Source organism: Anser cygnoides, chromosome 8 (assembly GCF_040182565.1).
Source record: "Anser cygnoides isolate HZ-2024a breed goose chromosome 8, Taihu_goose_T2T_genome, whole genome shotgun sequence".
Classification (NCBI taxonomy): domain Eukaryota; kingdom Metazoa; phylum Chordata; class Aves; order Anseriformes; family Anatidae; genus Anser; species Anser cygnoides.
Window position 1 is genome coordinate 22,158,690 of NC_089880.1, and position 24,515 is coordinate 22,183,204.

General features: G+C 47.2%; 2 protein-coding genes across 9 annotated transcripts in view; one reads left to right on the forward strand and one right to left on the reverse strand.

The window, feature by feature from the left end:
- Positions 1-741: 741 nt before the first annotated feature.
- Positions 742-10,352, reverse strand: MED8 (mediator complex subunit 8). The gene is made up of 7 exons (XM_048059246.2): positions 10,248-10,352; positions 8,081-8,199; positions 6,882-7,026; positions 6,063-6,203; positions 5,566-5,647; positions 4,356-4,604; positions 742-1,211 (listed from the first exon to the last, which is right to left on the reverse strand). The coding sequence occupies exons 1-7, from the start codon at positions 10,251-10,253 to the stop codon at positions 1,147-1,149; spliced, it is 807 nt and encodes a 268-aa protein (XP_047915203.1). The 5' UTR covers positions 10,254-10,352; the 3' UTR covers positions 742-1,146.
- Positions 10,233-24,515, forward strand: part of SZT2 (SZT2 subunit of KICSTOR complex) — a 56,770-nt gene continuing 42,487 nt past the window's right edge. For all 8 annotated transcript variants that reach the window (XM_067001170.1, XM_067001176.1, XM_067001172.1 and 5 more), the window contains exons 1-11: positions 10,233-10,386; positions 10,462-10,587; positions 10,700-10,873; positions 11,211-11,381; positions 13,238-13,369; positions 15,427-15,586; positions 16,038-16,144; positions 16,337-16,547; positions 17,759-17,929; positions 23,242-23,473; positions 24,093-24,222. In XM_067001170.1, coding sequence (XP_066857271.1) covers positions 10,357-10,386; positions 10,462-10,587; positions 10,700-10,873; positions 11,211-11,381; positions 13,238-13,369; positions 15,427-15,586; positions 16,038-16,144; positions 16,337-16,547; positions 17,759-17,929; positions 23,242-23,473; positions 24,093-24,222 — 1,644 coding nt within the window. In that variant the 5' untranslated portion in view covers positions 10,233-10,356. The remainder of the gene's footprint in view (positions 10,387-10,461; positions 10,588-10,699; positions 10,874-11,210; positions 11,382-13,237; positions 13,370-15,426; positions 15,587-16,037; positions 16,145-16,336; positions 16,548-17,758; positions 17,930-23,241; positions 23,474-24,092; positions 24,223-24,515) is intronic.

A 24,515-nucleotide genomic window follows, 5' to 3' on the forward strand; every position in this document is an offset into this window, starting at 1 on the left:
CTGATTAGCTCAGAGGCAAGCGGTGCGGGAGCAGCTGCAGGCTGTATCTGCTGAGTGGAGATTTCCTCACCCTTAAGATTGCTGACAGATGCTATTGAGTAAAGCACAGCAAGGGCTTTCACCACAAGTCAAAGGGGAAGTCCAGGCAAGAGCAGCAAGAGGCAAGATGGCTCTCTTCTGGAGAGTTAGTATGTGCTAACACGCTCTGTAGGCATCTGTCCCCACCCTTAATTCACAGAGGAATCTTCCATTAAGCAGATTATACCTTACAGCTAAAGGGCCGAAATTAGAACAGGGATGGCTTCACAACGTCCGGTTCCGAACAGAAATGGTCAGATCTCAGGGCCTGGCTAATTCAGAACTTTATAGGAACGCAGAAGCAGGGAATTATGGAAGTGAAATCAGATCCAGCTGGGATTTGCAACAGCATCAGAGTGCAAAAGCTCTGTGCTTCTGTTCCTGAAATGCTGCCTTCTTGCTGTGGGTCTTGAAATAGTCATTGCCGGTATTTTGCTTTCCGGGGAATAGTTGTAATGGGTTTACAAAGAACAAGATGTTTACTATTTACGTTTGTACTCTGCTGATTCACTTCATAACAGCTCTTTACACACAAGCCTGCAGCTCCAGCACTCAGCCTCTAAAATTTATTGTTTATTTCAGATCAGAGCTGCTCTGTAGCCTCACCCAAAGGGAAATGAGACTACTTGTGACCCAAGAGATGGACGCCAGTGTCTCACAGTGTGCAGAACAAGGTCTTTATTCAACAACAGGGAGTACAGTTAGGAGCATCTCGAATCAACAGACAGAAACAAGAAGCAGAGCGATCCATGCAGCTCTTCATGTTCTGTATCAAGAAAGGGTAGGTGCGCTCCAGGCCAGACCTGAAGAAAATGGGATTGCTACTACAAAAAAAGCTGCTCTGGCTGAACTGAGTACTTGTCTCCAGGAGACATGGCTCCTAGCAGCTCCACACAAGCCACCCAGCACTAAATAAAACCCAGGGAACGGTGCCATAACTCCCAGCTCCGTGGATATGGTGTATGGATGTGTGAAGGAACTCAGAAGTCCAAAAAGGAATCCGTGTGTGGTAGCTGCAGCAGGAGCAACGTTGGTAACTGCTGTTCCCTGGGTCTGGTTCATGTTGGCTCATCTCTGATACGGATGCATTGAGGCAGATTTGATGTTTGTCTTTATGCCACTCGGCATCTTTCCTAGAAAAAGAAAACAAGCAGTGCAAAATCAGCTATAAGAAAGGATATTTGCTGTCCTGTCAAAGCTTTTCCTTTTCCACCCCAGGCACCACATCAGGCTTATGAGCTACAGCATCTTTCAGCTTCTGACCTAATACAATCACTCTCTCTTATAAATCAGCACTTTTCCCTGTTGAGAAATCTCCTTGACATCAGGTACCACGTCCCCCTACCAATTCTATCCTTGTTCCACCTTAAACAAGCTTTTCTCTTTGTCAGGAGGCTTCTACAGGAGTGTAGGACTTGTTCAGTTTGATAGAAGTTGTTACCAACAGCCCTGACATAAGAAACCAAACTGATCCCCACTTCATTTCAGAGAGACAAATGCAACAGCCTGTATCCCCTTCCATGTAGCGTTATTTGTAGTCAGGGCATATATTTGCGTTATTAAACCCCTCTCAGGTCTCTTAATTTCTCTTAACCACAACCAACTCTTGGGCATTATTACTCTTTGCTGACACCAATCACACGTGGGATCCTAGCAGCTCAGGATAAGTGTACAGGGCTAGACAAAACTAAGATGATCAGAAAAATAAAAAAGGCAGCACTTCTTCAGAAAGTGCAATGTGTGCTTAAATGAGAACAGAAAAAAAAAAGATTAATTTCTGAGAATTGAAATTGTAGCGCAGCAGGACAAGAAAAGATTTGGTGAACAACTAGCAAACACAAAAAAGATTATTAACCTTTCTCAAACACATCCAAAGCGCATCATTGCCTGCAATGAGTTGGCAGGTAATCTGACATCACTTTAGTGCTACCTAATAATCAGCAGACAAATACTTTTAGATGTTAGTCCACAAGGAAGAGTGAACAGGACTGCACGGTTCACCCACGTTAGGAAAACTGTGAGTGGTTCTGGTCCTCCCAGTCTTGAAATCATATAGAAAAGGTGCAGGGAAGAGTGACAAGAATTGTCTGAGATATATTAAAATTTTCACACAAAGACGTATTGAGCAGATTAGGACTCATTAGCTGGGAAAAAATAAAAAATAAAAAAAGACGTACGCAGGGAAGAGAACATGACAGAATTCCAAAAAATGAAAACTAGTGTGGAGAAGGTAACTGAGGAATGATTATTCACTGTTTTTCAGTACATGGGTAAAGAGGAAGCATCCAATGAAATTATCCAGTAAAAGACTTAAACATAAAAAAGGAAACTCTCTAAAGCAAAACATGCAGTAATGCTGTGGGACTCATTGCCACCAGCCTTGCAGGAGTTAAAATTGTAATTCAGAAAGGAACTGCAGAAATTGTTGGCTCTTGGACCCACTGGTCTCAAACCGAACTCTAGCTTAAAATTTGCCTAAAGAACAGCTGCTGGAGGTGCCTGTCAGGACACGCTTTGTTCTTCTACTCTTCCAGGCTCCACTGTGGGCCACTATCAGGACCAGGATAAGGGGATTGACCTTTGGCCAAACACTACAGCTGCTCTTATCAAATCGGAACTCCCTGGTAACACGGGCTGGACAAGTGCTCGTTACCAGCACACGGAGCTTGATGTGCAGAAGCTGTATAAGAGGGGATGTCTTCCCATCCTGGAGACAGTGTTTGTGGGTATGCAGCCAGAAATCACAGGAGGCTTCTTTGTTTCCAAATTACACTGGAAATTACTTTCTAAGTCTTACATAAATACCCAATTAACTTAGGATTAATATCGTTGCTCAAGTTCATTTCTAAACAACATGGTCATTATGCAGGCAAAAAAACACCAATTAGAATATCCAATATCCAAAATCGCCATTAATACGAACACAAGAATGACAATATAGGGTTAGGCCTGCAAGTCCCCCAAGCCAAACCCATTTCTGACAGAATCTAGCAGGGGACATTTATGGAAGAATACCAGAACAGGACAAGCCTAGAGTGATACTTCTGCAAAATACACCCTCAGCTTCCAATATTGTAGCTCAGGGACTTTGAGTCAGAGATGGCGTCTTCAGGATTATTAGCTACTGACTGATTTTTCATCCAGAAATTTACTTTTCCATTCCATATAAACTTTCTATGTCTACCACACACTTGGGCAATGTGCTCTACAGTGTGATTATCTAGTATTCAGAAAAGTGTCTCTCTTTTGTTGTGAACCTACAAGCTAGTATTCTCATTAGTGCACTTTCATGGACCCTTCTGTTTCGTGGGAAATCACGAGTAATCATTCCCCATTCACTTCCTCTACACAATTTGGGATTTTACAGGCTTTCATGTTTTCTTCCTCCTACTCCCAACCTAACCTCAGTAGCTATCCCCAGGACAAACTACCAGAACATTCTGAAGTCTTCCTTCCAATGAAAGCCACTCCAGACGTTTAGCCATTTTATCACTCTTCCCTGATCCTTTTCAATTCTACAACGTTTTTTTTGCAGAGAAGGGATCAGAACTGCACATAATATTGCAGATGTGGGTGCCCAATGGAATTATATAATGGCCTAACAATATTCTGTTTCTCTGTTCCTCTCCTAGTAATTCCTTACATTCAGTTTGCATTTTTAGCCCCAGCTGAACATCTACTTAATGTTTTTACAAAACTATTATATCATGTATTAAGTTCCTAAATACAGGCAGCTAAGTTAGAGTCTAGGTACTGGACATGTAAAGACAAATTGGTTTTGCTCATTGTGCTTCACATTCTATTTAATACAAATGTAACCTACTATAATTAAGTGAAGTTACTTTGAATATGAAATCTTTCTGTGGCTCTTTACAGACATCTTTTTTTTTCCTACCTTAAATAATTCATTACCATCAAACTTTTCTGCTTTACTCCCTACCTTCAAATCTAGTTTGACAGCAAAATTCCCAGCATACATCCCTACAAAACCACACTGTGATCTCCCTCCATACTGAAGCCTATGTTCACTAACTCTGTTATTAAACAGGTATTGCAGTGTGAGTTATGAAGCTGAATGACTGGGATCTACTTCAAGCTCCGAGCCAATTTGAAGCAGGTATTACTCCACTGTTACAACCTGACTTAAGTTATTAAGGCTAGAAAGGACCCTCTTATTCAGTTATATTTAAAAGGTGGCTGGGGAAGGATCTCGGCACCTGCATTTATCTTTCTTGCTCCCAGCTTTTCAATCACTCTCAGATATGCAGCATATTTACCTGGCTGTCCTGCTTGTGCCATCTGCACTCCTGCCAGCATTGGCTGCTGCTGAGCTGGTGCACCTGACATTGGTACCTGCTGCATGCCCGAAGCCCCTGCAATGATGGCACCAGCTCCTGGTTGCCCTGACTGGACAGATCCCCCAGAGCCAGGGGGTCGCCGGTTTGACAATCCTTTCCCAAAGGCCACAGCCGCTACCAGGGCATTGGTATCTGCAGGGTTGAAAGTCTGCTTGTTCTGCCGTAATCCTGTAGAAAAATAAAGAAAAGATTTTGGAGCATTCTGGCAGTTGAGTCCAAAAACCAGCATAGCTTGTCCTGAATTTACTTTTCTGATAGTTTGCTGTGTGTAACAGAGATCAGCTTCTAACAAGTTGTACGACAAGAGTTTTGGGAGGGCCAAAGAAGCTGCAAAGTCCAAGGACAGTGGTGTTCCAAGAGCTTCTCCACTGAGAGCTGGGCGCATGCTGCTCAAAAAAGGAGGTCAGAGGAAGCCAACTCCACTAACTATTTTCCATGCTGAATCCTACAGCAGGTAACAAGCATTAGGTTCTAAATAATCAACGGCAACATCCCTCGTCTGAGGCTCAGCAGCAGCATGGTGCTAACATTCTTAAATTCTGTTTTCCACAAATGTATTTATTTAGACTGTGACAGTGAGTCTCATATTGCCTGCAGTGACCCTATCATACTGGGAGCTCTGAGCTATCTGCGTAGAAAATTTTGGATTCAGCAACACAGGACTCATCGTGCATATCTCTGCAACAGTGCTATCACTTCTCTGTGTGAAGGGAGAAGTGACATAGCAGTGAGTTGCAGGCCATTATTAAGCAAAAGACCTGCCTTCAGCAGCCTCCCCTCATATATACCCACATCATCAATTTTCTAACTGCTGCTTTGCAAAGAATGCACTTCTACATGTATACAACATGCCACCAAAAAAATGTTAGTTTTGGGGAGACGCTAAGGTATGCTTCTACAGCTGCCCCTCCTTTCCATTTCACAGAACTTCCTACTCCTTTCCGTGCACCCACAGGACTCCCTCCCAATGAGGGGCCTCCAGGACAGCCACTCTTGCATGTTCCTGAATGTTTTTGTCTGTGCTAACCTGCATTTCCCATGCTTTAGGCTCTCTGCTTTACCTACTTTGCCACCATCTCTCAAGCTTGTTGCTTGGATCCTGCACCCCACTCCCACCTCAGTGCCATACCTCCGCTTTCAGATTCCCGCTCCTCCTTACTGATTTTCTCCAGCAGATTTGAGCACATTTTATTCAGACTTTGGATCTGTTTCTGCAAAAAGGAAACCAACAGTAACTGCCAGGATATTTCCACCACAGTACAAGTCAACAAGGTAAATTAATATTTTTTCTCTTCCCAGGGTCTGTGTAACCAAACATAAATATTTCATTAGCAAAGCTTAGAGAGCCCAGCTCCAATGCATGCAGGAGGGCAGTATGGGGGTGGGACAGCCTTCGTCTTTCTTTGGTCTGATGGCACCTCTCGTGAGCAGGCAGTGGGCTGGACACCCTAGTTTTGTGAGACTGAAGGAACCCAAACCTCGGCTAAGGTCATCTGGAGAAATCTCAGGCAGAAAAGGGCATAGTAAAAAAGAAAACTGTCAGATAAAAGAGTAAAGGAAACAGAGCTAAAGGGCATTTGTGCCCTAGGGCTAAGAGGCAGAATTATCAAACTCTTTTTCACCTACCTGTGCCACATCGGGGCTAATTCGAGCTGCATCTGTGATCAATTGCTTTTCCTGCTCCTCCACCTCGGGGTCAGGCTTCGTTCGAAGATGGTCAGGCACTACCTCGTGGCTGAACACGGGCACGCGCCCCTCCGTCTGCCGCTGCAATGGTCGGACAAGCCACGCTCAGGGACTCCTCCTCCAGCCAAGCACTCAGAGAGCTCAAGACCAGGGCACAGGCCATGGAACAAGGCTGCCAGCATGCTGTGGGGAAACCCTGACTAGGGAGTGTGAGGAAGTTTCAACCATTTGTCTAGGAATTTGTACTGTGTCTGGTCAGAGCAACCCACGGCGGTCTGCAATCCCACCTGCTGCCTGCCAGCGTGGCCACAATCAGTTGAAATGTTTTCTTACTTGAGCAGAGAATAAATATTGCTGGCACATGCCATAGGTTCTGAAATACACCCCGTGTTGGTCAAATAACAATTAGTGCAAACCTAGATGCAGATGTCTAACAGAAACTGCACAGCTACGGCAGAGGAAATCAGGAGATGGCAAGGAGGCCTTCCAGTTACACAGCAAGACACCATCTCCTTTGTCCCTGACCTTATGAAAATACAGCATTTATGAAGAGCACATCCTGTAAAGTATATCCAGAGCAAGTCTTGGAAGGTGAGAGCCCCCGAGCAAAGCAGCTCCAAGGCAGAACCACTCATCACCTTTTATTTCTTTACACCCAGAGCTGAGGAATGCCAAGCGCAAGGAATAGCAAACTGAAGTGGGTCCGTAAGCACACTGCAGTACTCCAATGAGTCCAACACTCATTGGGAAGTTTCTTACCATGATCTCCTCATCGCGGTCTGGAGACAGCACTAAGGGTATGATAACCTGGTTTCGCAACAGTGGGGTCTTCTCATGCTTCAGCACTTTATTTAAAGTGTTCAGCTGTCCTGAGAGCAATGCAAAGCTGTCCAGAACTGAAGGCCTGGGAAAGCAAATAAAGAAGACGGAGCACGCAAACAGATACCACAGATGGCTTTTATCTGTTCCTCACTCAAACGTCTGGGAAGTGAGGAAATAACATATTTATTCCTCCAATCAGTCTACTCCGGACATTAAGGAGTAAAACCTAGGGCTGAGTGTGCAGATGTGGACAAATCCCGGGCCCTGTACACAAAGCTGCAAACAGCCCAGGGGCACTACAAGTACCACTGGAAGTGGCAGTTGTTTGGGAATTCGGTAACATACACAGAAGCAATGCTTTTCTTATCACTAACTCTCCCAGTAAAATTCTAAAGCAAGGCCTGAGACACAATTTAGCTCCTAAGCAATACAGCCAGGAGAGACAGTATTTATAGCTTGGCTATCCAGACTAGGGGATAATGAAGCAAAATAACTGATAATCTTGTCAAGGAGGTCCCCCTCAGCTTGTTTTCTCTGGGGAATTCATCACCTCTCTTTCCTTCTGCAACATTAATGCTAACTGCCTGTGACACTTTGCTTCAGTGGCAGCTACTGCCTAAGATGCTGCACAGGTTATTAATCTGCAGATATATCATCCTTATGCTCCATCAGGACGAGAATGCCACCTTGCAAGCCTCTCAAACTGTCTGGTAAAACATGCTGAAGCAGCAAACCACCAGCATAAGAACTCAATTTATTTCAGAGCCAGAGAAAGCCAAAAAGGTCAAGAAATGCAGAAAGAATGATTGCTCATTTCACAGCATATGTGGGTCTTAAAGATATTTTATCCAAGGAGTTTCCATTCACTGCAGATGCAAGCATCTTCACTGGCTCCCTTAAGTGCCTAGCTCCCTGGGTGTTGGCATGACCATTACTGCGTAGTGTGAAACAAATGGATTTCAATTGTTTTTTGGTGGAAGACATTTAGTGGCTCCTCCAGTAGAAATGTGAAAAGCAAATTTAAGCCTACTGACAATGGGCTTGTGGTTTTTAATTATACTTTGTGGTCCTTTGAGCAGAGTCTGGAAGAGTTTCAGCAGTGATCAGGGGTGCCCTGTCTCCGTGAGATGCCTTACCACGTGAGCCGGTCGTACTCATTCTCCAGCTTGTAGATAAAACTGACCAGTGAGTTCTTCAGGTCAGCCACCTGGCTGATGAGCGCCTCCAGGGTCAGCTCCAGCTGCTTCTCCTCTCTCTAAAAAAAGGCAGGAAAGACAGGGATGAGGACAAAGCTTAACATCTCTCCAAGGACCACTGCGATCCACACACATGCATCCATAGTCCAATCTCTCAAGAGGAACTCCTTTGCAGGGGAAGGAAATAGAGACCCTGAAGAAAAAAAATACTGTATTTTCACACTGAACATGTCTCCTTGGGAAGAAAACTTAGGCAAGAGGCACGTACCTGTACCAAGCCCTGGCTAGCTGTCCTTTTTAAGATTTAGATGAGAATGGTGAAGACATTATCTCTTCCATCTGCTTTTTTACCACATCAGGCAAAGTCATCAAAGTTGGCTCACGCCACCTTTGTGCGCTATTTATGCTAACCCAGCTCAAAGCAGATTAGGATTCTCTGAACCCTTGCTGACAGCAGACGTGGGCACAGTGATGTGTTCACCCAGCACAGCCATTTGCAGAACGAGTATCTATCAGGTCTGGGGCCTAACGATTCCAGTTTCTACCCTTAACCTTACTTTTTACTTTCTTCCTGCCCTAGTGCCACTACCGGCTGCTAAAAAACTGGGAATTCCTATGTGACTTGTCCCTTACCAGCTGTGGGAAGCACTGAGGTGACGGACACGTCAGCTGGACACGTGCAAAGATCACCTCCTGTGTTTTGCTCTGGACTACGCCGCTTAAATAACCTTTCTCTCTGGGTGAGGGGGTGTCTGGTGATCTGTTGCCACAGACACCACGTCATATCTTTGACTCTTGCAAAAACCTTCTAAAACCTTATCTATTCTTACTTATTCATACAACAGAATTGCACAAAATGTAATTAAAGTCCCAGCCCTAATGAACTGCTAATGTAAGTCAGGCACTGTACAATAATCCATGAAGAGGGTGGGACAAAGCAATCAAATAATGGAAAGGGAATGCCGATTGGGAAAGCAGATGGGGTGACTCAGGCTGCTTGCATGCTTGCTGTTGGGTTAGTCGTTGTACTGTTTAAACAAACTCAACTAGCATGAGCTTCATGGGAGAGACTTTTAAGTATCTCGCATGTTCATGAGAACACAAAGCTATTCTACTTAATTTATAGTCTCGCTAGACTATAAAGGCTTTATTTTTATTTAGAAACTGCTGATCAGTCTTCACTTAGCCACCTCAGAAGAAATGGCTGAGACAATTTTGTTAAAACCCACTCCCTGTGCACGGAGTGGATTCACGGAGCAGACTGGGGGTGTTACATCTCAGAGCGCAGCACTACAACTCTCCTCCATCTTATGACGGGGCCCATCAGTTCCTGGCTGAACTGAAGAAATGAGTCTACAGCTGCTCCTGCGCACTGCGTGCTCTGTGTCTGTGCGAGCAGGTTAACCACACTCTGCACTATGAGTTGGGCCAGGAGCCAGCGTTTTACTGGCTCCTGGCCTTTTCAGCGCCAGATGTACACATCCAAGACAGTTCACCTGGTCTCAAACCTGGAGGTCTTTAAAAGACGTTTAGATGTAGAGCTCAGTGATATGGGTTAGTGGAGGACTTGTTAGCGTTAGGTCAGGGGTTGGACTCGGTCATCTTGGAGGCCTCTTCCAACCCAGGTGATTCTGTGACTCTGCGATCACCGGTGCTTATCCCAGCAGCTCTCAGGAGGGCGAATTAAATCCCACCGCACACAGCGCTCTGCTCCGCGGCACCTGCGGGGGACCCCGGCCTCCTCCTTTTGCAGGCTCTCTCCCAAGCCCTTGGGATCTGGGTGCGATGGACTTCAGGGACCTCGCCACCACCGTGCCCTCGTCCCGGGGCTGTGAAGGGGCCGCTCGGGGAGGGGCCGCTCAGGGCCCTGCCGGCGCGGCGGGGCGGGAGGGAGCCGGGACCCGGGGCGGGCACACGGAACGCGCCGCGTGTGGCAAAACAAAGGGGGGGAAACGGCCCCGATACAACACCGCGGGCCGAGCCTCGAGGGAGCGCGAGCGGCAGCGGGGTTCGGGGCTACGGCTTCGCCTCGCTTCCCGTCCCCGTCCCCTCTCCCGCCCCGGCTCCCCCCGTCCCCGTCCCGTCCCCGCCGGCCCCAGGCCCTCACCTGCATGGCGGCGCGGGCCGGTTGCTAGGGGAGCGCGGCGCTTCCGGGTCATGGCGGAAGGCGGCGGGGCCGGGGGGCGGGGGGCAGGGGGCCGGGCCGCCGGGCGGACATGGCGGCCGCCGAGAGGGCCGAGGGCGAGGTGAGAGGGGCGGCGGGCGAGGGGCGGAGGGGGCCGGGGGCCGGGTCCGAGCGGCTGCCGTGGTCATCCCCGCAGGTGGAGGAGGCCGGGCACGTGTTCCTGCTGATGAAGAAGGATTACCGCATCTCCCGCAACGTGCGGCTCGCCTGGGTGCTCAGCCGGCTGCACCAGGTCATCTGGGCGCTGCCCGAGCCCGAGCTGGTGAGCGGGGACGGGGCTGGGGCGGCCCCGGGCACGGGGGGGGGGTCCCGGCCCTGGCCCCCGTCTCACCGCGGGGCCCCCTCGCCTGTCGTTCCCCCCCCCCCCGCCGCAGGTGAACTCGGAGAACGAGCTGGACGTGCTCAGCATCCTGCCCCACGGCTGGCAGCCCGACGAGCCCGTCCAGCCCAGGCCCTACCTCCTCGTGCCCTCCACGCGCGTCACCTTCCTGGCCCGCCAGTACCGCTTCGTGATCGAGCTGGATCTGAGCCCTTCCACGGGCATCGTGGTGAGTGCAGGGGCTGGGTTGCTGGGGCGCTGTGTCTCAAAAGGAGGAGCGGTCTCCTTGCTGAGCGGGCTTATTCCTCTCCGTGTTAGCCTCCGCTTCCGCAGGGGCCTTGCCTTATTCCCCAGGAGCAAGGTACGTGATGCTCCTAGCGAGGCAGCCCCACGGCAGCTCCATTTCTCTGCCTAATGCCGTGCGTGTGCCCACGGTTTGCAGGAAGCTGCCGTTTTAATGCAGCTGCTGCTGCAGAAGAAAGCTTGTTGTTGGCTCCGTGTGGTGGGACAACAAGATGGAGAGTCCTGGAAGACGCAAAAGCTGCCTCACTTCTCTGTTTCCGTAGGATGACTCAACGGGGGAGATCATTTTTGACGAAGTGTTCCATGCCCTTTCCCGGTGCTTGGTGGGATTGTTAAGACCCTTCCGCATTCCTGGCTCAGACATCATTTATCAGCCAGAGATCTTCGTCACCATCCAGGCGTACTCCTCCATCATTGGCCTCCAGTCCCACCAGGTAAAACTCGGCCTCACCCTTGGCGTGGTGTGCAAGCAGCTTGCTGCGCTGCTTTCTTGTGAACCCAGAGGAAAGCGGGGACATCAGTTAGCTGGGCTCTGTCAACTAGGATGCTGTAGCCTTGATTCATTAAAACACGTAGCCTGAGGCGATGAGGAAGTGTAGGTGAGCAACTTCTCTTTTCTGGGAGGAAGCAGAGTTTCTTTTGGGGGAGCAGGGCCCTTCTGAGAAGGCACCTGCAGGCAGCGTTCTCTGAGTTAGGCCGTAGCGCATCTTTCCTTCATGCTTACTGCATGGTTGTTGTTGTTTTTTAAATCTCTGTTGATTAATTCTTTTTGGCCTATTATAATTAGTTTGAAGTATTCAGAAAGAGGCGGTGTGCCTAAAAGCTTGTCTGCCAGCTCCAGCTGTGTAGCAGTGCTTTATTCAATGATAATTTTCTCTTCTGGCAAACCTTGCTCTCTGTTTGCATTGGTATGAATGTGTTTCTCCTTGGTGGAGAGAGCAGCCAGCCCCAGTAATCTCACACTTACTTGAGCCGGGGCAGGTCTGTTTAGTAAATTGAAGTCTGGTTTACAGTGCCTGTAGGGGTTTTTGAAGTTTATCCTCCCTGTGTTGCTTCCTTCCACCTCCCAGTATTTTCACATTTCTGATGGTGTGTTTCGTTCCTCTGCTAAAACCAGAATAAGTGGGTGGCAACAGGAAGAGCCTGTAAATCTCTTCTTGCTTCCTCCCTCCCTCCCTCTCCCCTGGCTCACCTCTATTCAAGCCTTCTGGGCAGTCTGCAGGCTTGAATGGTTTGTACATTGCTTGAAGAGCATTTACTTTAAGGGCCCTTGCTTCAATCTTAGGTGCTACCAAAGTAAGCATAGTGAGAGTCTTCTGATTCGCTAGTGATGTTTTTGTGTTCTGGTCCAGCTCTCCTTCAGGTGTCATCATGCTTTGTCTCAGTATCTCCTGTATTTACACTAAATTGAGCACTGAAGTGGCTATGGTTTTCTTCTTCAGATCTCTCTAAAGACCCGTTTCTTGTATGAGACCGGTGACTGTAATTTGTGGGGACAAGTGGAGAAGCTGTGTGTTCCTTTCGTGGTGGAAAAGGCATATAGGTGTACCACTCATCCAAGAAAACTCATCTATATTGTAATTGTTTACTTTCCCCAAGTTTTATGAGGTGCTGCAGGAATGTGGATCATGTGCAATGTCCCAGCTGTCTGTTGAGTTCTTGCTGTACACATTGCATCTTCTTTGCCTCCTTGTTTTGTGATACCTAGTTTTGGCAGAGGTTTGCCTGTACGAAGTCGCTGTAAATACAAGCGTCATTCCTGTCAGCTTAGGGAGTTCCTTTGGTGGCAGGCTCCCTCTGTCATGTCTCACAGCCTCTTCTCTAATGTCTGATCTAAGTTTTTTTTTCCGCTATTTCAACTTACTGTTCTTCTATCCAGCCACTTACTGGAAGATAGTTGGATTAGTCGGTAGCTGGGTTAGATTGGAGTGAACAGGTCTTCCTTAGAGATGTGGGCCAGAGTTAATGCCTTCTAACGAGGATCTCACCTTAATTTTTCCTGCCGACTGCTTATCTTAGAAGAAGGAAAAGTAGAAATTTCTTGCCCAAAAGGGAGACATCCCAGAGACCAATGTGAGCATCTGCTGCAGAGTGCACTGCAGATGCCACAGAACACTGCTGCACGCAGGCAGATGGCTGCAGGCAGGACAAGAGAGGCCTGTGCTGTACCTCTGCTTTGTAAGGGACGTGTCTGAACTGTGCTGCACCGAACCGTGTTCCCGTGTACCATTGTGGGGGCTGCCACAATAAAACCTGAACTTGGTGACTGACGTGTGTGTCCTCGGGCCAGGTACTGTTCCAGGGCTGCCAGCTGGATGAGACGAAGCGAGAAGCCTTCCTGCACCAGGTTTACACGCAGCTGTGTGCCTTTGAGAACAAGGTGGCAGAGATGCTCCAACAGCAGTATGAACCCAAACCGCAGGTGAGGAGGGCAGAGGTGGTTGGGGCTTCTTGCTCACTGGAGATCTGCTCTGTGAGGCCTGGCAACACGAGGAGCAGTGGTGTAGGTCTGGAGAAGGAACAGCTCAGGAGTCTGGAAGAAAACTTTTTGGAATACAGCAACAAGAACACTGAATAAAGCAGAACCAGTAAGTGTTTAGGAGAAGGACTGATGAAAGCAGTTATCTTTCCCAAGATTATTGTAATAAAGGGCCTGAATAAAGTACAGTAAAGCAGCTTGACTTCTTTGACATCGTGGGACAGACCGTAGGATGTGCTTTCTCTCTGAAGAAAATGGTGGGAGAGGTGATTACACCCCTATCATTAGTTTATAAATAGCTGTGAGTATGCCCTTGGCCCTTATTACAATCTTGAATGAAAATACTTCCTTGTCACCACAAAAACTGACCATGAAACTGAATATGCGGCTGGTGCAGTTCCTGATACTCCTTGAAATCTGAAGCAGATGCTGTTTAGTGGCTAAGGATACAGGTGTCAGCCAGCTAAGGACAGCACTGTAAACTACAGCTGAGGAGGACAGTAAAAGTGTGACTTTGTAGGAATTCAGGGTGTCTATGAATTTCTCATCGAGAGAGTGCATTAGGGTACTGGTACGCTGCTCTACAGTCGGAATCGTATCTGTGAGGACTCTTCTCACACTCAGAGGCGTTTTTGGCCTGGTTGAGGTTGTTTAGTCCTTACTTAGTGTTAGTTTTTAGTGTCTGAGCTCAAAGCAAGGGAAAAAAAGGTCCCAGTCATGAGCAAAAGGCTACTTGTGACCCCTCACAGTTATGTATCAGAAGTGCATAAAATCTCACGTTCTAGCTGAAATTTGTCTTTGAATACAAAGACTGACAGTACTGGAATAAGAAGGGGCCTGCAGGAAGTAAACAGTTTTCTAGCATGACCAGCTGGTGTTTTGCAGTGCTTTGTATGCATTCCTGCTTGCTGCAGTATTTCTCTCATAACAAACTACCCTGTAACTAATGCCATGCAAATCCAGGAGAGAGACGCACTTGCAGGCCAGAGGAACTGGCGAGTCCTGCCACAGGCTGTGGGGTGGAGGTGGGAGGCCCCAGGGGAAAGGCAGGAACTGAAACTTTTCTTTTTAACTTTTGAAGTTGCATTAGCTGTGTTGCTGTCAACAAGAGTCTGAACTGAAGGCATCTACCAGACCGAAGTGATGGATAGTCAGGTTTTTTGCTCGCAGCAGCAGACTGCTCTCATTCGTGCAGAACAAAAGTTCAGTTTGTTCTAACTCTGTTTTCCAAGCTCCAGACATCTGTGTAGCTGTACAGGGGAGGGTCTCACCCATTCTCTGTGTTAGCAGTAAAAATGAAGCAATAGTTTATTACAGGGTTGCCCCGTCAGAGCCTTCTGGAGATGAGGGGACTATGAACACAGTAGGTTCTTCACAACTGTAATTATACAAATTTTAGGCTTTGCCTGGGGAATACTTTTGATAGAAAATGCAGGAGAAGCCTACTTGCATTTGCTTATATCAGCACTGCATAACTAGTGCTGGTTGAACAGATAAATATAAAGGCACTAGACTTCGTCCTTACAAGGCTCCTTGTACGCTCTGCTGCCGTGCTTCAGAGGTGAGACACAGCTGTTTGAGTGTCTTGTGCCTTTCTGGATTTTACTTGAGGAAATGCTAAGTGGCTGCAGCTTCTACTAGATGACAAGGAAAAAATAAAGGTATTCAGCATCTCTAATTGAGAAATGCTTTGCTCCACAAAGGAGCTTGAGTGACCCCAAAGCGTCTCATCTTTCCCATAGTGTCAGAAATCAACTTATAATAAAGTTCTGAGCATGTTGTCCCCTTCCTCCACCCCCAGGAAGCCTTTCCCAGCTGTTCTAAGGGGCCCGAGAGACTAGGACTTTGAGAGAACCTGGAAATTTAAGCTAAAAGTGGAGTCTGCCAAAGTACAACAAGGCTGTGGTACCATGGGGCTGCTAGGCTGAAGGCTGTTTAGGAGAATGGGACGTTTTTTTTTGTTGTTGTTGTTTGTTTATTTCTTTTTTTTCCTCTCCCAGGTGGATTTATCACCTCTGAGCCAAGAGGGCCCTGGTGATGTGCAGGAGCCATCAGGGAGGAAGCCCAGTGTGTCTGTTGTCACTGCTGACGTTGGCCTGGTCAGCATGGTCCGGCAGGGAATACTGGCGCTGCAGCTGCTGCCCTCCAACTCCAGCGCAGGTTGGCTTCGTTCTCTGGCTTTCAGGGTGCCTGGCTGTTTGCGAGGGCTGCGTTCCTCTTGCTGTAGGCTGAGATGAATTTTGTAAGGGCTGGTACGTGGACCCTTCAGTTAGGGATGAAATTCCAACGGCAGCTTTTGCTCTGCCCTCCGTGGGCTAATTGTGGTGGGATTGGGAAGGAGGAAAACATTGCATCACACACCAGGTGTCAGCGTTGGAGAGTTTGTGAGGTAGCATAGCCATGATTGTTGCTTGGAATAACCCAGGGTGTGCGGAGCTGTGCTGAGTGCTTCACTGTGCCTTGTCGAGAAGCTTGCCAGCTCTAAAATGCCTTTTGTGTCCTAAGACATCCCAAGGTTTTACTTTTTACCTTTGCCCTGCCTAAATTCTATACCAGGAGAGCGGTAGCTGGTTGAGGTGGAAGATGCTCTAAGATAATGCCTTCTTTACAGGTATAATAATAATTACGGATGGTGTGACCAGCGTCCCCGATGTGGCTGTGTGTGAGACTTTACTCAACCAGCTCCGCAGCGGCACTGTGGCCTGCTCCTTTGTCCAGGTACGTGTGCTGTTAGCAGGGACTGTGGAGGCTGCTTCCTGCCAGAGGGACGAAGGTGAGTTGCTGCTGGTAGTGTTCACCCTCCAGAGGGGAAGAGGGGACCTTGCTGCCTGTCTGAGCCCTTCAACAGTCCTCTCCCACGTCCTCAGCAGTGCTGTGCTCACTCAGGTCTCTTCTTTATCCATCCATTAGGTGGGCGGTGTCTACTCATACGATTGCAGCTTTGGCCATGTTCCCAATGTGGAACTGATGAAATTCATCGCCATGGCCACTTTTGGTGCTTACCTCTCCACGTGCCCCGAGCTGGATCCCCTGAGCCTGGATCTGAACGTGTATCACAAGGCATTTCTGCTGTACTCCTTCCTGCGTACCGGAGAGTCCCTGAATCCAGAATACTACTGCGGTGAGGAGTGTGCATGTCCTCCTTCGGAAGGCAGAAGAGGGTCTTATAGCACCAATCTTTGGGGTGACTCCCTCAGGCTTGGTTATGCTGATGTTCCCCCTTGTCCTCTACGGGCCCTTGTGAGTATTGTGGAGGCAAGGGAAAGGCAGCAGTTTGTGTGACTTGGCAGGAATGCTGCCTTCCCACATGGGCAGTGTTTGTGTTCGTGCCTGTGTGAGACAGAGGGCCCCGAGGGCGCTCACTGTCTTGGACTCCACAGAGCTCCGTGCCTCCTGTAGGCTCTGGGCACTACTGGGCCGTGCAGCCTAATCCGTCACTGCCCTCCTGGTTCCAGGAATTGGGTGGATTGGGGAAAACTAATGCCCAGTTCTGTGCCATTCCCCTTTCTTTGGACTTCACTCAGGAAACTGTAATTAGGCCTTCCATGTTGGAACTTGGAGGGGGTGAGAAGTTCTCTTCCAGGCCTTCCTCCACACTGGCTAGCTCACAGATGGGGACGTCTTGGAAAGCTTGTCCTCATCAGGCTTGCAGATGGCAGTTCGGATTGAAAGATTAAACTCCTGAGAACCACCCCAAATGCCTCTCTTGGTCGTTCTTATGCCGTGTGTGTTAGCAGCTGGGAGTGTGCCAAGAGAGATTAGTTACCAATAAAGCACGGAGACACCCGTTCGTGCCCGGCTATAGTGCTGCTGCCATCTGTGCTTTCTGCAGCTTGCCAGCAGAATCTGCGCACAGTGAAAAGTTTGAAGAGAGCTGGCATGGGATGCCATCGGGGATGTTGAATCTGAAAAGGATCAGGTGTCAGTGGTTTAAACCTAAAGCTTCCACAGCCTGATACCTTTCAGAAAGTACTTGGGAATTTGAGGTTTTCCAGGGAAAGGGGTAAAGCCCAAAAGCTTCCTGTGTGACTGTTATAACAGCTGTGTGTTTCCTGCCTGCTTAGGCTAAACGTGTAGCTCTAATACCTGCCTTGTCACAAAGGCTGTCCCATAGGAAGCAGGGCCTGACACCCCACCCCGCCTCATGCCAGCAGACCTGTTTGCTGTGTTGCAGAACCGGGAGTAGGTGTAAGTGATGCCTGAAGGATGTACTGTCCTCCGGGCCAGTGGGTGTTCCAGGCGGCTCCTGTAAAGCACCTGGGGAGGGCTCTTGCTGTAGGAAGAGGAGCAGGGGAGCTGCTCCCTCGTAAACCCCATCTCTGTTGTTTGCAGTGTCGCAGCACCGACTGTTCAATGAGCACCTGGTGTCTGCCAGCAGCAACCCTGCTCTGGCTATGAGGAGGAAGAAGCACACGGAGAAGGAGGTGCACGCCGACCTCGTGAGCATTGTCTCAGTCCGGCTGCGCGAGGGCTACAGCATCCGGGAGGTCAACATCACAAAAGGTGACAGCTCAGTAATGGGCCTGGAGGCTTGCACAGGGCTCCGTACCAACTGTGCAGAGCACAGTGCAGGCTCTGCCATCTTAGCAGAGTGCTGGTACATGGGGAAAGGAGCCTTTTTCCCCAAACCGTGACAAAGTTTGTTTTCTGTAACAATTGCAGGGCACAGGATTGCTCAGGATGTTTGCACAGTTGTGTACTTACTCATTATATGTGCATGTGGAGGGACAGACAAACTGACCTTTTTTATCTTGGTAATGAGTCCCCACAGCTGCAAGAAAACTAATGACATAACTTGTGGTTTTGGAGAGTTTTCTAGGCTTTCCTCTCCATTTCCCCCTTTTTTTTTTTGTCCCTTTCTAGTCTTTTGCCAGATGCACTCCGAAATATTAACACAAAGTTGAGCCCTTCAGTACAAAAGATTCAAAGCCTCCTAACTACAGCGTTCCAAACGAAGAAACTGGGGGAACCAAAGAGAATGTTTGATGAAAATGCTCCATCAGTCAGAACTGTGACCAATGCTAGAAAAACACATTCAGTGGTCCTATTCTCTCTGACTTGGTAGAAGTTGTTACGGCACCTTGAGAAGTAGCCACTAAGTAGGGGACTGTGAATGATTTGAGTATCCCAAGGAGTGCCTGTAAGCCCTACCTAACTTTCTAGCCACCAGTCACAGCTGGAGATGGAGCCTTAACTGAAGGGGAGATGAGAAAAATGTAAATGCAAGTTATCAATTGCAAGCAAGGCAACAAATTACTTTTGACTTTTACAATGACCAGCAGAAACCCTGAAGAATAAAATTTGTTTACACAGTGTAAACGTGTACGACACCTAGTGATCCAGTGTCTTCACTATCCTCTTTGGGATATTAGCACACAGAATACATTTTATATGAGAGAATCAAGTCTGTGATAAGATTTAAAAATAATTCCAAACATGCCATGTGATGGCATGTTCTTCTGCCTTAAGACCATATAAGTTGGTGTCATGCTGTGCTTGGAAGGTTGTCCCAGAGCTGCATTGCTCTTTCTCTAGCTTCCTTTCTAAACTTACTCAGACCAAATTAGACTTGTGTGACTTTATTATCCTTAATTAAGTTTATCCTCCTCTGGCATTGCACAAACTTATTTAGGAAGAATGCCTTTCTCCATTTAACCTTCCTTTTGGCAGGTTAGGCAAGGCAGTGTTTCAGTCTCCTTTTGCAAGGACAGGCTTTCTGTTCTGTTTATTTTTCTTAACAGTACTTTTTTTCCAGTTCGTTTTCAGTTTGGTTTCATATTTCTTGAAACAGTTGATAAGTGTTGTAAATGTGGTTTTATCGCTGCCTTGCCTTAGTTAATGCCAATATTTCTGAAGTAAAATACCCTATCTGATAGACCAGGAATCGCGTGAGCTTTCCCCATGATTGCATTATATTGTTAGCTCAGAAATGCCTGCATCTTTTACATACCTGTGCTTCCAGCTGCTGAGTCTTATGGTTTTGGTTTGTTGGTTTTGTTTGCTTTCTAGTAGTCCCTAAATGTGCTGTTCTTCACATCGCAGTAGACTAAATTAATCTCTTGCTTTGGTCTAAGTGGTCAGTTCACTCTTCCTGTGTGATGACTGGGAGTTGTTCTTCTGGCCTGATGCTTTTTACAAACAGAATGAATCTGAAACCAGTTGGGGGGGGAAGAAAGATGTTGGCCTTGGTTTGTTTTGGTGTTGGTTTGTTTGAGGTTTATTTATTTTTGTTTTGTTTTCTGTGCAGTGTGTTTTGTTGTTTTTGTTGTTTGTTTCTTTTGAATGTTGCTAACAATTAGATTACACAGGATAATTTCTAAAGATGGTCTTCAAGGAATACCCAAATTTTTTTGTTTTGGGAATTTTCTGTTTAAACTAAGAATCTCCGAAGGTTTCCCACTGAGAAGCTCCATCTCTCCTTACAGTGTCCCCAGGTTGCTTTCACTAATCCGTAGGTGTGGCCTGAGATGCTTCCATTAAATCCAGACAGATTAGGTCCATTGCGCTCTCCTTGTCTAGGAATGCCTACGGAACAGTCCGACAAGTCAGTTCCTGTCCAGGTTGTGCTCAGTACTGTCTCTTTTGTCCTTCTGTGCACCAGCTCACTTACAACTTACTGCTGAGAGCCTTTCTTACATCTGCCAACAACGGCGAAGTGCTCTTGGTGACGGCGGAGCCCCATACAGAAATGCTGGAAGAGGCAGCGGGTGTGAATCATTCCGAAAGCAGTCAGACAAATCCACGCTGTACCTTTTTTGCACAAGGGAGGAGCTACAACCTCTAGCTCAGGGTATTGTAAGGCAGCAAATTCCTGGGCTCTGAAAGAATGCGTCAGAAAGATCACTGCACGCTTAGTGTGCTCCGTGCACTTTTCTCTAGGCATCTTCCTGCCTTCCTTCAGCTGTTGGACGCTGAGTTGGTCGTTTGCTCTTGTAAGAGCAAAAGAGTGGCTGTACTGGGTTGGTGTTGCCTTTGGTGATGAGTAGCTAAGGGCAAGGAGGAGTAAGGATAGGGTGAACATAGATACTCCCTTTCACGTTTCCTTTGTTTTCACTTTGAGCACCCTCAATCTGTTTGCAGCTCAGGGGCTCCCAGAGCCAAAAATACTTCCCGTGTATTTCCATGAGGTCTTTTTAGAAGGAATTTAAAAACGAAATGTCTGAACTATCAAAAATATAGTGTGTATTTCTATGCCAGCCTTCAAAATAGTAGGGGATGTTACTTAGCCTTTGGAAAGGCTAAATGCTCTGGGGAATTGCTGGCTCTGATCAGAAAAATTGTTGAACTAACATCTTACAGTAGAATTTATAAAAGATCAAGACATTTAGACATCCAGCACTGCCTCTGCAAAGTAAAAGCATGCTTGGCTAATTCAGGGCTCTCTGGGCCATTCTGTAGAGAAATGTCTAACAAAGAACAGTTAATTAACCTGGATTGCCAAAAGCTTTTGCCAAAGCTTGCCAACTAGAGGCTGTTAAAGAGCCAACCTGGCTGTGAAGCAAGAGGAAGGAGTGCAGCTGTGGACTTTGACACTGTCGCTTTTCTGCTTTACTTTGCCAAAGGCAAAAAAGAATAAATAGCTAGCTTTGTGCTCGGAGGTGCCTGAGAGGTTGGTTGTGGTATTTATAAGTGCTCTGGTTACCCTCACGATTTGATTCCAGATACTTAGGTGTTTAGAAGGTTACTATAGTTAGTTGGGAATACAGAACTGCTTGTGAAAGGGGAAGAACTGGGAAGTATGGAAGAGAGAGAAGCTCTGCCTGAGAAGGTGTGATGGAGCTCAGCTCCTCTCCTGTTTTTTTTCTGGGACAATGGCAGAGGACTGCTGCCTGTAAAAATAACAATAAAAATAATTAAACAAGGAAAACAAAACACAATTTTGTGTTGTTGTGCACTGGGGAGAGAAAGAAAGCTTGGAAAACTTTTTTTTTTTTTTTGAAACTTCATCTTCTGTGAAGCCAGTCCAGCACCAAAAATGGCTGGGCATAGTCTGGCCAGTGAGAATGGCAGTTCTCAGTGTTTTCTTTTAAAAAAAAGAAAAAAAAATCTCTGGTTTTCTAAATACCATAAACTGGTATATCGTAAAGCTGGACTTCATGAAAGAAATCAAAGAAGCAAACACCTTTATTAGCTATTAAGTTAAGAAACAGAAATGGATTGGTGAGCAGTAAGAACAGACTGAAGATCCATCTAGGTATGACTTCAAACTAAGTGAATGTTTTTTGCCTGTGATTTTAGTTTTGCTTGTGTTGGATAGTAAGAGCAAAGCCAGGATGACTAATGGAAACAGTTGGAAACTTCCTACAGTGGAAATAGGAAATATTTTCATTAATGATCTAGACGAAAAATAAGTAGGAATTTACTTATCATGTTTGCTGTTGATGAAGTAGGAAGGCTTTGTTATGAGAACCAAAATATTGTGCAGAAAGCAATGGATGAGCAGTAGGAATAAAATGCACTTTAGCAGCATGAAACGGGAAGACATGCATTTATAAATTCTTGTTTATGCATCCATTGATAAATACTTATTCATGGATAGTCTGTCACAGGCTGCTGACTATGGTTTGGTTTAACCTACACAGTAAAAGCTGAAACTGGATGAGGATTTCTCCCCCCTAGTACATGCTGCTTATTGATTTTTCTGGTAACGAAGCTTCTCAGAATAAAAACAATTTCAGCAAAACAGCAGCCAAGCATGAATTGGGCATGTACTCTGAAAGGCTTCTTCTGAATTTTGGTGGGGGAAGGGTGCTCTAAGGCAGCCTCCTAGTAGGCACCAGGGGAGTAAAAAGCAGGATAGCTTTAAAATGTCGTGTAATCAGCCCATGAAGGAGGTGGCATGATGTATCTATGACAGCAGCAAATGCAACTCTGCAAGAAACATAAGATCTAGGCTGGTGACCTGTTCGGATGGTTTCCAGCACATCTAATCGCTCACCTCACAAATTCTGCAGGTCTGGCAAACTACAGAGCAGGCTGGACATCAGAACAGATGATTGAGCAGTTGAAACAGCAGCGTGGTGCTGCTATAGAAAATCATGTGTTCCCTGGGTTGTTTTGGTACAAATAGACATGCACGGTCAGCAGGACCGGGACATTTTCTGCTCTTCTGGCTCAGTGAGGCTTGCTGTCGGGTGTTTGCGTTAATTGTGCTAGAGATGCAATGGCCATCTCAAAGAAAGAGATGAAACTACAGTTTGAAGAGTGGGTGAATATTAATTCTTAACTTCTTTACTTTGGGATCAGCTGAGGAGAAGAGGGTAAGCATGGTGAGAAGCTCTTGGTACTTGAAGATTCTTGAAGATTGCATGAAATACTTTCTGTGCAGGAAGAACGTGCAGTTCAAATCAAGAATTGGTCCTCACCTTCCATGGCAAGGACCTTCCTTTTTGATCAGGTCCCATCATGTCCGAACATCCATGTTTCTGCAGTGGGATCGATTTAAGTGCAGTCTGCAGAGTTAAGCTTAAAGGCCTTGCTTATCAGGGCAAAGCAAAAGTTTTCTTGGAAACAAAGCTGAGGCTGTAAAGACAGCCCATTGCAAATGTCAGCACCTCCCCCAAGTTTCGGTTGCCTTCTGTAGTTCAGCTAGTACGTGTGCATTTAAAGGACTGTTCACCAAATGCTGTTGAGCAAGCAAAGCCTCCCTCTGTTGGAGAGGAGAGAGAATGACTTCAGTTAGAGCAGCTTTTAGATGACTTTCTCTTCCTCATGGTCAATAAGCAATCTCTGTGTCCTTGGGAGCCCATGGTCAGAGATAAAGCTCAGATGTTTGCAGAACAAGCACTTGTAACTATTCCTCTGCTCTCACGCAGGTGGGTCTCAGCTGGAGGTGAAACTCGTGCTGCTTTGGAAGCACAACATGAGGATAGAGTACTTAGCTGTGACACCCTGGCCCCTGGACCCATCAAAGCGCAGCACGTGGGTAGAGGTGACGATGGAGGGGAGCTACGACATCTTGCACGACATCAGCTGCACCATGAGGAAACCCATCACCAGTTTGTACCGCACTACAGTCATCCGGCGCTTCTGGAACACCTTGCAGAGGTGAGCTGCACCATCCCTAGCAGTCCTGAGTCCATTGTACCCAAAAAATCCCCTCCTTGGCATGCTGGGGCATGGGTTATGTAGATGGCCTTCCCAACCCAGGGTCCCAAAGGAATGTGCTTCCGGGGAAGAGGCACCACAGGCAACAAGCTTGACTTCTGGCCAAGGAAAATACTCCAACTGGCCTGTGACCTTGTCTGTAACGTTGCTTCATGGCGAGGGTATTGCTTCTTCTGAGTCCTGATGCTGTGATGCGAACCTTAATTCTGACTGCCATCCCATGGAGGCGGTGTGTTCCTACAGCGCTGCCTTGCCGTGAAGGCTTGTGCTGCAATAGGTTTATATGCAGTAGCCGTGCTGCACCGTGATGTTAGGAAAACCCCTCGTGTCTCCTAGGCCTGAGGGTTATGACCATTTCCTGGCCAGGGTGACCATTGTTCCCTACTGCTCTGCAGATTTCTTTCTTAGCACTTCTTTCCTAACTTTGATCATCTGTCTCTTGAGTTGGGGCAGATGGGTTCCCAAGACACAGGGAGTGTTGCACGGGCAGCCACTGGGTGACTGAGGCATTGAAGGGGAGAACATGGGTTTGTGTGGCTAACTGCCTCTTCTCTTTCAGCATCAACCAAACGGATCAGATGTTGGTTCATCTGCAGTCTTTTGACACAGTCCCAGAACACTTCACCATTCCTGAGAGCACCAAGAATGGGGTACCTCTCTTCTACATCCCCCCAGGCTCCACCACTCCGGTACGTTCCCTCTCTGTGCCATTTAGTGTAGGACAAATTGTCCCTCCTGCCTGTTCTGTATTGCACCTGGGGATGCTGAGTCCCAACAAGCAACCAAGTTCTTCTGTAACTCAGTCTTCATCTCTTGCTCTTTGTCCCAATCAGTAACAGCTCAAGTACAATTCAGTATCTGTGAACGTCCCATCCCATGTTTTTTCCCCTCCGAGACATCACTCTATGTCTTTATTGCTGCAGCTACACCTCTAAGCCTCACAGCAAGTCTCCTAAGCATGCTGCAAAGCCTTCTCTTGTAG